Source organism: Bacillus rossius, chromosome 3 (genome assembly GCF_032445375.1).
Source record: "Bacillus rossius redtenbacheri isolate Brsri chromosome 3, Brsri_v3, whole genome shotgun sequence".
Lineage (NCBI taxonomy): Eukaryota > Metazoa > Arthropoda > Insecta > Phasmatodea > Bacillidae > Bacillus > Bacillus rossius.
The window spans coordinates 6,807,999-6,820,479 of record NC_086332.1 but is presented as its reverse complement, the minus strand read 5'-3'; the positions used below and the strand labels follow the sequence as shown (position 1 = coordinate 6,820,479).

Below are 12,481 nucleotides of genomic sequence, written 5' to 3'. Positions count from 1 at the left end.
TTCTGATTTTCTTTTTACAATAGCCTAAATTTTTTTATTTCTAATTTAGGCTTGGTGACTTTTCCTCCTCTCCAAGAAAGGACTTCATAACATTTTGTAAGGCCACTGTTGCTCATGTCAGCTTTACTTGATTATGGGCTGTATTTTACATTTCTGGTGGTTTTATTATATGTATATATGATGATTTCATATCTTTCATTAATATAATGCAATTATTTACACATTATGTATTTAATTTTAATCTGACGTGCTGGTATGCTAGATTGAATTTATATAGTTTAAAACTAATTTATGTTATTTGTAATAATTGTTACTTAATGGGAAAATATTTTTCCTTGGAGTATCGAAAGTATCGAACTGAAAAAACAATACAGAATTGAGTATCGAAAGTGTGGTATCGTCCCATCTCTAATTTATTAGTGAAATCATGGTCCATCATAATTTATTTACTTACCTCTTTCTAATCACAGATGGCACAGTAGCTATACAGCTATTCGATTGCAGTGGCCTCAGTTATTTTCAGTTGAAACTTTGGGTTCTAGTCCTGAGCAGGTCTGATGATCTTCATCGGATCCCAGAACAGAGAATGCAGCTGTTAAATTCAGAATTGCCGCTACTTTGCTGCCAGGGCTCTCTCTTTGCTGCAAATGTTTGACATCCCAGGGGTTTGATATGGACCGAGGTTGCTATGCATTACCTTTCAAATAAAAACGTATCTAAAATACTGCTTCATCGCTGTTTGGTTAAGGCCGTGTCTGTAAAAATGATGGTGTGCCTGATGACATTTTGGCCGTTAATTGCTCCTGCAACAATACATGCCCGAATATTGGGCAGTGAGTAGGGATGTGCGGGTACCCGATAAATTCAACTTCGATTCGATTCCTCAACTATTTGAACCCAGAACCGAAACTAAAATTTGGAATCGAAAAATTTGGGCAAATATTTCAAAAGTAAAAAAATTCGAAGAAAGAAATGACGGTTACTGTTTAACTGATTGCTAGACATAAATTTATTCGTCAATTCATTAATGTAACTCGTAAAAATGCCGCGCACATTCACTCAAGCAAATTTCATAACGTTATTATGAAATATAGGTTAGGCCGAACATTAAATTTTTTTCAAAGATCGTGTATGATATATTTACACGTTCAGAACCACTACCTACCTGTTTAGGAATTGCAAAGATAAATACCTTACGAAAACTGCTTGTTTATGAAATAGTTTAACAATCTGCTCAAACATTTTTATTTATGCCTACTTACGGCATATTACTCATGACCATTTCTAACGTTGCATGGGAAAAAAATTGTTGGTTTATTTGTTTTGAAAAATAGATAACACGTATTAAAAATGAATTTTACAACCATCAACGCACAATTTTCTGTTAACAGTTAAAATATTTCCTTGTTCAACCATACATTTACAAAGATCGCCATTCTGTGATAGTCTTCTGTTAACAGAATAACCAACATTCACGACATGAAAATATTTTAGCGGTGCCATACGTGTAGACAGTTATGTCACCATTTATCATAGATCGCGCGTGCCGACACAAAGGAATCGAAACACTGAATCGTAACATTATGTCAGTATCGAAGTAGGTACTGTTTATGCTTTTGCCTTTTACAAAACTTAATTAAAGCTGATCATCGTTGTGTGTTTTAACTTCGTGAAGTTAATAAATAAATAAATAATATTTACGTATTTTTTCCGTTTTTAGGGGAACAGATCTTGTTGAAAAAACGAAGAAATATATGTTACTTATTGGTTTTAATTTAAATAAACCTACTGGCTAGGCCATGCTGCGTACATCATATGTGCAAATGTAGGTTAAGTAATAAATTATACTTCTGTGCGCAGCACGCATCGCACTATCTCGGTGACTAGTGAGGCAGCTGACTTTACCGTTGGTAACATTTGACATCTTTAAACAGTGGTGAAGTAATTAAATAAGTAATGGATGAAAATTGTGGCAAGTTTAAAGGCCGCAGTCATCTTTGGAAATTCTATGACAAAATATCAGAAAGCCATTCCAAATGTAAAACTTGTGGAACTAAACTCAAACAGGTACATGGTAGCACTTCTAGCATGGCGAAGCACTTAACATTACACAAGAGTGTATATGCAGAGTACTTACAACTACAGAAAGAATTAACTCATGCACCTTCCACATCATGTAACAAAGTACAACTCACTCTGTCAGCTTCGTTTAGTAGCCAAGAAAAGTATGGTAGAGACCATCCAAAAGCTATTGCCATAACCAATGCCATTGGCAAAATGATTGCTGTGGATCTACAGCCATACAGTATGGTTCAAGATAAAGGCTTCAAAGACTTGATGGCGCTAGTTGAACCCAAGTACTCCGTACCAGACCGAACAACATTCTCTAGGCGTGTAGTGCCAGAGCTGTACAATGGTCTGGTAGAAAAAATTCACACGAAAATCAATAATGACTTCAAAGCAGGCGTCAATTCGGTGGCATTTACAACAGATATGTGGACGTCACGCAGTAATGACAGCTATTTATCATTAACATGTCATTATGTGGACACAGATTTCATTCCTGTTCATCACATGCTGGGGAATGTTCTTTTCACCGGAGAACATAGTGGGGAAGCAATTGCCAATACTCTGCTTAGACTAAATGCAAAGTGGGAAATTCCAAACACTATACCTATTTACATAGTTTCAGATTCTGCTAGAAACATGAAATCTGCAGCTGCTAAAACCAGTTGGCATTCATTTAGCTGTTTAGGGCACACTTTGCAGCTAGCCATAAATGATGCCAAAAAGGAAACTCCTGGGATTGAGGCGCTGTGCAAAAAAAGTTGTGCTATAGTGGGGCACTACAAACGTAGCTCCCAAGCTCGTCAGCGTCTTCATGAATTACAAAAGAAGATGGGAAAACCAGAACATGAATTGATCCAGGATGTAGACACCCGATGGAACAGTGAGTTTGCTATGTTGAAACGACTTGTTGAACAAAAAGAGCCTATTGCTGCAGAATTAGCTTCTTCTGATGGCGTTGACAATTTAACTGCCAATGAATGGAAACTCGCAGAAGGAGCAGTCAGAATTTTAGAGCCAATAAATGAAGCAACTAAAGAATTTAGTAGACAAGACTACCCCACAATTTCTCTAGTTATACCAGTTATTGATGGGATAAAAAACATGTTAGATACATTTGTGTGCAAAGCAGAACCAGGCGAAGGCATAATTTTCGGACGAAATTTGTTGAAGGCTGTATTCTCAAGATTTCCTGATTACAAATCAAAAGATGAATATGTTGCTGCAATGCTTGTTGATCCTAGATTTAAATCAGTACTTTTGAAGGATCATGAGAAAAAGAAAGGTGTAAGTATTTTAAAAACATTAATTTCCAAAGACTGTGCTGATAGCAGCCATTCTAAAGCACAAAGAGTTGAAAGCCAAGCTGCAACCTCAGGGTCTAATTTACGTGTTTGGAGTTGCTTTGAAGAACAGTCTGCAAAGTTGGATGCATCATGTTCAAATACTCGGATAGATATGGTGGAAAAAGACATCCTTTTGTACTTAAATGAACCCATTCAGAAACGTACTACGAATCCATATCAGTGGTGGCAAGAAAACCAAGTTCGCCACAGATATGTTTCTGATGCTGCGAGAACACTATTGTGTATTCCTGCAACATCTGTTCCAAGTGAACGCCTGTTTTCCTCGGCAGGAAATATCGTAACAGCAAGGAGAGAGAATCTGTCCTCTGAAAGTGTAGAACAGTTAACCTTCTTACATCAGAACCTGTAGGCCTAATCGTGAAATAATGTAGTGTTCAAAGCATTTCTAATCGGGACCCAGTTATCAAATGAAAAGTGTTTATTAGTTAGCTATTGTTTAATGCTGCATTGTGTTGTATAGTGTAAATATTATCATCCAGTTATGTACCTGTTATAACATAAGGCAGGTCTCAGGTCCCCAACAGTGTTAAAAGAACTTATTAGTTACATAGGTACTATGCCAGAATTGTCTTTCTTATTCATTTAAGTTAAATACATATGGTTCAAAATAAATGCAATTTTTTTAGTTATTCCTACCAGACTAATGACTATGTAGATAAAGTTACCCAAAGAATCGAAATCGGAATCGAATTTCAACTCTTGTGGTGAGAATCGAATCGGAATCGAATCGAACTGAAAATCATGGAATCGCACAACCCTAGCAGTGAGCACAGTCATATCACGCAGGTGGCCTACATTCAGAAGCCACGAAGCAGTTGGTGATCCTGCCTACAAAACCTCACAATGAAATTATAAAATAAGTGACGTAACTCATAGTTGACTACATATGCAAAGTCCAATGCGGAAGTAGTATCATGTATAAACATTAAAGTGCTATCATTTGGTGCATTAGTCACGTCTTGCCTAGGGTTTACGCCCTGCATTCCTACAAAATGAAGCTGTGTCCCGGTTTTGGCTGATACGTACACGTAGTCTTGTCCTACAAACTTGGAACTCAGTAGTGATGTTCGTTATTATGATGTGTTTAGTCCGGGTAATGCTGGGAACTTCCGCTAGTTTGTTAAAGTTACTTTAAGAACCATTATTTGTCGCCAAGCCTGCGCCCTAACCAGCACCAGCCCCTGATGTTGGAGACCACACACTGTCGTGATAAGAATGGAGTGTCTGAAGGGACACTTGTGGAGCAAGGCAAGACACTGGAATCATGTTCAACAGCTTCCAGGTTTAAATTTCGATACGGCCATCCTCATCTCTGTGTTACGTGGTTTCTCGAGACCACTCTAGGCGAGTGCTGGGACGGCTTCTCCTCCCCCAAACCCCCGGTCGGAGTCGAGAGCTGCAGGTGACGCTCCATGTGGTGGTGGTTGCAGTGGGCGGCCGTCGGGCCAATCAGGCGTCGCCGCCACTCCGACCCCGACTACGACGTGCCGCGGCCCCACCGCTCCCTGCTGCTGCCTGGCGGGGACGCTGGCGAGGCAGCACAGGCGCCCAGGTGCCTCGGCCGGCCTCCGCCTCGCCCTTGTGCCCAGGACGTCAGGTCAGTCGAGACAGGCATGAGGTAGTTGCCAGAAGTCTTCACACTGTAGCTTACATGTTCAGTCTACATACACAGGGGCGCAACAACTAAATTTCCAAAAAGGGGGGGGGGGGAATATACCTTTTTATAAAGAATCATCGATCCCCCCCTATTGAAGCGGGGGGTCCAGGAAAATTTGTATTTGAAGATGGAAAATGGTGCTATTTAAGCAGTTTTATTATCTACAAATTGATTACACAGCACTTTCTTTGCCCCCGTTTGCCCCCACTTCAAGGTTTCAGAGGGGGGGCAAAATACCCTTGTCCCCCCCCCCCCCCCTGTTGTTGCACCACTGTATATACATACGTACATATGTTTATCACCCACGACATTTCATTTGTGTCTATTGTCGCAGATAACTAATTTACTACAGTAGAGCACCCCTCAACCGGAATCATTGGGGGGAGGTCTATTCCGGTTGTGGGAAAATTCCGGGTAAGGGGAGTTGCGGTAGGGCCGGCCTCCGGGCCGGTTGAATGACCTTCATTGTTCGTTCTAGCAAGCTGGCAGGCAAGTATTTCTTATCTCTGTGGGTGGGTGCGTGTGGTGTGCGTGAGCGAAGAGGATGATGAGGGTTCGGGGGAGGTAGTAGGACTACAGCTGCAGTGTTGTGTTACTTCTGTGTTGACGTGCTAGTGATTCACACTTCCTGGAGAGTGTATAGTCACTGCCACGCACAGTTTACATTTCACATACACAAGAATAACACTTCAAGCATCTCGTTTAAAAACACAGAGATAGAGAAATACAGGTAAATGTAGACTGTTTAACCATATATTAACGTATAAATATGTACATAATACATATTTGTACACTAAATTATTGTCTACAAACTGAAAGCATCACACGTTGGAAGTAAATGTTACTGGCTATCACGTGTGTCAGCGTGTGTACTCTCGGACCGGCCGGAATTTTCCGTTTACTTGACATAGTGAAACAATAAAACTACTTACAGCATAAACATCTTTATAGTAATTCACGTCCGACGCGAAAACCAGCGGTGTATTTACGCAATGCGTGGGAAAGACTGGCTATAATTAGCTCTCTGACAGACGTGCGCGCACGCGTGCATACAAGACATGTACAGTCAGGCAAAAGAAAAAACGCCTCGTTCCAGTGCGGAAATGTTTCGGAGATGTTTTTTTTTTTTTTTTTTTTGTGAAAATTAGTTCCGGATATCGGGAGTTCCGTTTGTGGGAATTACGGTTGAGGGGTGCTCTACTGTACTGAAAAAAACTAGGTAAATGCAGCAAGATTACTTATGGTAACATAAACTATCTCTACATCAAAGCTGTATGCATCACCGTCGGCAGCAATAATTCATACTCTATCGGCGAGAGAAAATACGTGGTGCTCGTATTAAACTTTCAACTGCTACAGCTAGTTTGACCTGAAGGAAACTTCTTTTGATGTCGTACAGGACGATATTGCATTGTTGCATTGTGATGCTGGGATCCCAATCCAACCTGACTCATTGTGTTTTACTAGGGAGGGACTCGAACCAACTGTATGTTTTCATGGTGAGACACAATTGCTGAAGTATGGCTGAAGTCAAGGCAGCACAGTCTCCATGCCATGAAAAGTACTACAAGACTATAGTACAGTCACGTTAAAGGTTCTCTGGGACTCTCTAACTCCTTGACTGCTGATCGGTGCTGTGTTTGTTTCAGGAGCGGCAAGGACCAAGTCCTGGAGCACGCATGCACCCCAGCTTCCAGTATTACTCCAGATTCTCTGGAACTGGAGCAGTCTTGATGTCCGGTTGTCCTGATGCTGTGTGGGAATGACACCCACATTTCTTCAAGCATAGTTGTTTATTCTGGCAATTGTATATATTCATTCTATTTTGATGGCCATGTTCAGTTATCTGTTCTTAATTGGTAAAGATGTGCAAAATTCACAATTTTTTTCTGGCACTGACTTGCAAACTGCAGTCAAATCAGTCTTCTGTTCATTGGCTGTGATCTCTGGATGTTCCCCATGATTGATTGTTTGAAAGAAAGATTTTTAAATTCTTGTTATTTAGTATTTTCAGGTTGATCACAATGTACACAAGTTTTTATGGTCCCAACAAGGCGTAAGAAAGGGGAGATATCAGGATACATCCCTGACCAACATTCATTAGAATAGAGGTTGTCATTTGTCATTGCCTTTTTGATGGCAGTTTAAATGCTGTGATAAAGTGAAGTTTAAAAAGAATAGCCTTTTCCTGGTTCAAACTGTTGCTAAATAGTATGTGAATTTTGCAGTTCATCATTGATTTTTTGTATAAAATGAAAATCCTTTTTTCCTAGTGAATTACTAGGCAATATTACGGTTCTGTTAATGTCAGTTTAGAGAATTGAAATTATTAAACTACCACGAAACAATCCAATGCTACACACAATAAACAATAAATTATGAAGACCACACTGCAAGTACGCAAGTATGAATGCAGGGAATAGATAGTCCGTACCTGCTTCTCGAGAAATAATGACAAAGATAGTGTAAACCTGGGTTTGTGCAGTTCTGACGTGTTAGTAGGCAATTGTTCGGAATAATTCATTGCCTCGGTGCTTGGAAGTTCCGGTTTCTGGTGGAAGTTCTTTGATTTTTTTTTGGTGCACAAGTTTTCCCTCATAGTAGGACAAAAATTATGTTCATTGCTAATCAAATTAATTCGAAACCTTACAAGTTAATGTGAAACACACAAATCATGTTTATGGTTATGGCCGGTAATGTTTACAAAATTATGTTTTTTTTTAAATGGGGTTTGAAAATTTGAACGTTACGTAATTTTGGGGGGGGGGGGGGGGGGGAACATAACACAATTGTTTTCCCCCAGTAATTTAGTTTCTCTCAACAGACCTGCAGAGGGACCCCATGATGTATTTTTGGAATAATACAGTGTTTTCTCGCATAATCGTCGCACATATTATTCTAAAATCAAGTTTGAAAAGTAGGAGTGTGACGATTATGCAGAAAAAAAATTTTTTGTTAGATAAAGATATTCATAAAAACAAAACCCATTCATGGAAAGTTCGTTTATTTAAAAAGGGAAGTATTAAAGGGCACGCCAAACAATTTTAATTAATAAGTCCTACAACAAAAACCTTTATTCAACTTTAAAAAGAAAAACATCTGTGATCCAAATGCAAGCCGAATGAATGCGTAACTATCGTAGTACACAACACAAAAGCATACGGGCTATCAAATTTAGCTAACTCGGCACCTGATAGAGAGCGCGCGTTGCATGAACTCGGCGAGATATCAATATTCGGCTACGTGCGCGCGCTCTATATGGAAAGCAACATAACCAAACATTAATGATTGCAACGAGCGCTGGCTACAGTTTTGTACGGTATACCATCGCGGCGACGCTGACGAACGGATGAAGGTTATACAGTAGAATCTCAGTACTAAGTACTTACAGGGACCTCCAGTTTTTATACTTAGTACTGAAAGTACTTAGTACTGAAAAATACATACATATAATCACTTTAAATAAAAAATTACAAAATGAATCAAAAATAGCATTATTATAACACACTGCATTAATATTGATGACTTAGTACAGAAAAATACATACATATTATCACTTTTAAAGAAAAAAAAACATAATTATAACACATGGCATTAACATTTATGACTAAGTACTGATAAATACATACATATTATCACTTCAAAGAAAAAAAATCATAAAATTAATCAAAAATAGTTATAACAACACATGGCATTAACATTGGCGAATACATTACATCAGTTTCTGCAAAACAAAAGTTCATTTATTTTTTAAAAAATTTTGTTATTTCAGTTTGTTTTTGATTTTTAATGATGCTCTGTTGAACAAAATGTTCTATGTTGTGCAAAGATTTCCTGATCTCTTCTGGGACCTTTTCATGTTTAGAGATAAATTTGTTTAGTTTTTCTACACTCAGAACAGCTTCCGTTGCAGTCACAGGTAGCTCTTCACAGTCAGAATCATCATCTGATTCAGCTTTTGATGACTGTGATTGAATGACTTCACTGATGATATCACTGTCGGTCAACCCTGGTGTTGTTTCTATTTCGTTATCAGCAGAGGCATAGTCTGTGAATGATACAGCATCAAACTGCATGGAGGCTGATACTTCCTGCCATACTTGGGGGTCAATATCATTGGTTTCACATGTTTGTGCTGCAGCTGCAGTCTGGCTTGCATCCTGGTCTGATGATGTTGCAGTGATCTCATCAGCATTACAGTTTACAATGCCAGACTTCCTCCAGCAGTTAGCAATTGTCTCTTTCTGGACATTCCACCAGCCACCGGTGATCATCTCAATAGCCTGACGAACATTGATGTTGGTGGGCAATTTCAATCTCAAATTGATGAGCAGCCTTTCGACCAGGCGTTTTCGAAAATTGACCTTGGCATTTTGAATAATGCCTTGGTCAAGTGGCTGCAACTGAGAAGTGCAGTTTGGAGGCAAAAACATAATTTTGATGTTTTCCAATCTAACATCAACACTGTGTGCTGCGCAGTTGTCAATCAACAAAAGAATTTTTCTTCCTTCTTTTTGCATCTCTTTATCGGTTTTAACCAACCAATTGGAGAAAAGTTCTCTTGTCATCCATGCACGAGTGTTATTTGCATAATCTGCAGGAAGACAAGAAACTCCCTTGAAGCACCTGGGATTCTTGTGTTTGCCAATGATTAGGGGCCGCAGTTTTTTTGTGCCAGTGGCATTGCAACAGAACAAGACAGACAACCTTTCCTTTGCTTTTTTTCCTCCAGTGCACTTCTCACCTTTATACGCCATTGTTCTGTTTGGCAAAAGCTTGTAAAAAAAAGCAGTTTCATCAGCGTTGAAAATATCATCCATTGAGTAAGACTTAAAAATTATTTCCAGCTTTTCTTCCTTCCACTGGTTTGCCGCCTCTGTGTCTGCATCCTTATCCTCCCCACACACAACTTTCCATGATATGCCATGTCGTTCCCGGAAGCGATGCAACCACCCTGAACTGGCTTGGAAGTCCGTTATGTCCATAAGCAAAGCAAATTGCTTTGCTTTTGCTTGTAGCATGGGACCATTTACTGGAACATTTTTTGAACGAGTTTCTTTCAACCATTTGTTCAAAGCTTCTTCTAGACCTTGGTGATCTCCGGAACGAAGCCTTTTGCGGTCACAATCAAACAAAGATTCGTCGTACATTTTTTCAATTTTTGCACGGTCTTTCACAATTGTACTTACAGTCGTCGCCGCAACGCCGTATGACTTCGCAACTTCAACCTGCTTTTTACCTTTATCCAGTTCTTTAAGCATTTCCACTTTTTCTTTAAGCGTGAATTGTTTTCTTTTTCTTTTATTTCCAGATTCACTCATTGTAGCACTAACACGTGGCGTCTAAAAACAGTAACATGAAAATGAATTCCAAACAACACTCAACAGTAATCACGGCACGGATTTAACCATACGTACATTAGCGGGACACTTTCCACTGAATTAAATACACTTTTACCTCGCGCTTTGTGTTTCGATGTATCGAATGCCGATGTGTTGTATACATTACGTGTTGCGTACGTATGTATATTCATCTATGGTACAGGCGCACAAACGTTTGTTTTGATTATATTTAGAGGTTATATTTTACGGTGCGGTGGTGTAAGTGGTTTCTGTTTATTCTTTCGATCACATTCGCTATTTAGCTCGACGTTTGTTTACTATTTTATGTAAGTTTTGTGGCAGCAGTGCCAAGCTGCCAGTGAAAATTATACGTTATAGTGAACATTAAGATACTTTAAACTGAAACAATTTTGCATTGTAAACATACACTTTTTGGCGGGGATTTGAAAAAAATACGTTAAAGTGAAAAATACGTTAAAGTGAGGTACGTTGTACCGGTATTCCACTGTAATGTTTAAAAAGTCTTTAAAAGAAAATTTACACGTCAGACAACTTCGTATTTCCGTTAATTAAATAAGTAAGTGGTAATGTCCGAATGTATATTAGATTTCTATTTTAAAATACATTGCTTTATACGGAAAAAATACCCACACAAAGCACTTGGAATCTAATAGCGGGACCAAAAACATTATGCAACGTTTACGCGAGAGGTTTTGTTTTATCCAAATTTTGACGCCCTAAAATATGGCTGCGACGATTTCGCGCGTGCGACCATTATGCGATAAAAGACGGTAAGTTGAAATTTTGATTTGGATTGAATGTTATTCCTTTTCATCTAAGCAATTGCCTGAAGAAATGATTTGTACGTTCTGCTGCTTGGAAGGGAACGGGAAAGGGCTCAAATCTCTCCTTGTAACGCAAAGCAGCATCTCTCTGTTGCTCTTGACACTGGCCAATAAGAGGAATTGTGACTCATTCCAAGAGTCCACACCAACCACCATTACAGTTAGCTAGTTAGTTTTATATATATCACGTGGGTTGTTCCAGCGGAAGCTAGTAACCCAAGTGCAAGCAGGAGTGTTTTCACGAATTAAAAATGTGCGCAGACTTTAGTTCCTGTTAGTGTGCCTGAAATGACGATGCTATGTGAATTCTCGGATGTTTGAGACAGGGGCCTTATGTATTATTATGTAAATCACTTATTTCAATTTTTTTATCAATAAAAAGCTATGTATGTATAGATTATGCCTATCAGAACATTACAAGGCAAACAGTACAAGATTTGCTAAACTATGTTTTATTTTAAACTCTAAAACACAGGGGCCATGTGCCTGACTGACATATTTCAACAAAAAGTTGATTGCACTACAGCTATACCAAAAATGTTTGTACAAAATGTTTATTGTGACAAGAATAAAATTATTTTTGTTGAACATTATTTTTTTTGTTACATGACAGATACCTGAGGCTGGGTTTATTAAATGTGTGAGATGCAAAGAATGCAGTACGTTTTATGGAAATGATTTTGAGAACCTACCTGTCTATAAATGATGAATTATACAATGCACGAGTTGGCCAACTTTATACTTCTATTTATTATGCCTTTATGTTTGAAGTAATCAACACTGAAATCATTTTAATATTTGATATTAATTGAAGTTTAAGTTCCAGAGTTGGAATTTGGTATAAAAAGCTAATTGCAGTTAATGAATAAAAAGTTAAAATAAGGTGAAATATTTATACAGAATGCAACAATTACAACAAACAATATTTACTGTAGAGAGTTTTTTATTAGTTTGAAATTTAATATAAATACAAAAATATTTGTAATTAAAATTAAATATAAATAGAAAGCCCTGGAAATAAATTTTATGTATCTCTTGATTGATTTTGAGGTCTAGAGTTGGTGAGATGATGTCTTATGAAAATGCTGGAAGTGCTGTTCTTGCGCTATAGTATAGTTAATAAGTTTGACCTAAAAGCAACGTGTTTTAATTAACTTAATTCTTGAAATAATGCCTATATTTTGCATGTTTTTTTAAAAAAGG

At 38.3% G+C, this 12,481-nt stretch overlaps 1 protein-coding gene across 1 annotated transcript in view; it reads left to right on the top strand.

Annotated features, from left to right (window-relative positions):
* LOC134530138 (uncharacterized) overlaps positions 1–11,866 on the top strand; it is a 43,751-nt gene extending 31,885 nt beyond the window's left edge. Inside the window, exons 10-11 of the mRNA XM_063364755.1 lie at positions 4,865–5,031; positions 6,741–11,866. Coding sequence (XP_063220825.1) covers positions 4,865–5,031; positions 6,741–6,825 — 252 coding nt within the window. The 3' untranslated portion in view covers positions 6,826–11,866. The remainder of the gene's footprint in view (positions 1–4,864; positions 5,032–6,740) is intronic.
* Positions 11,867–12,481: the final 615 nt, after the last annotated feature.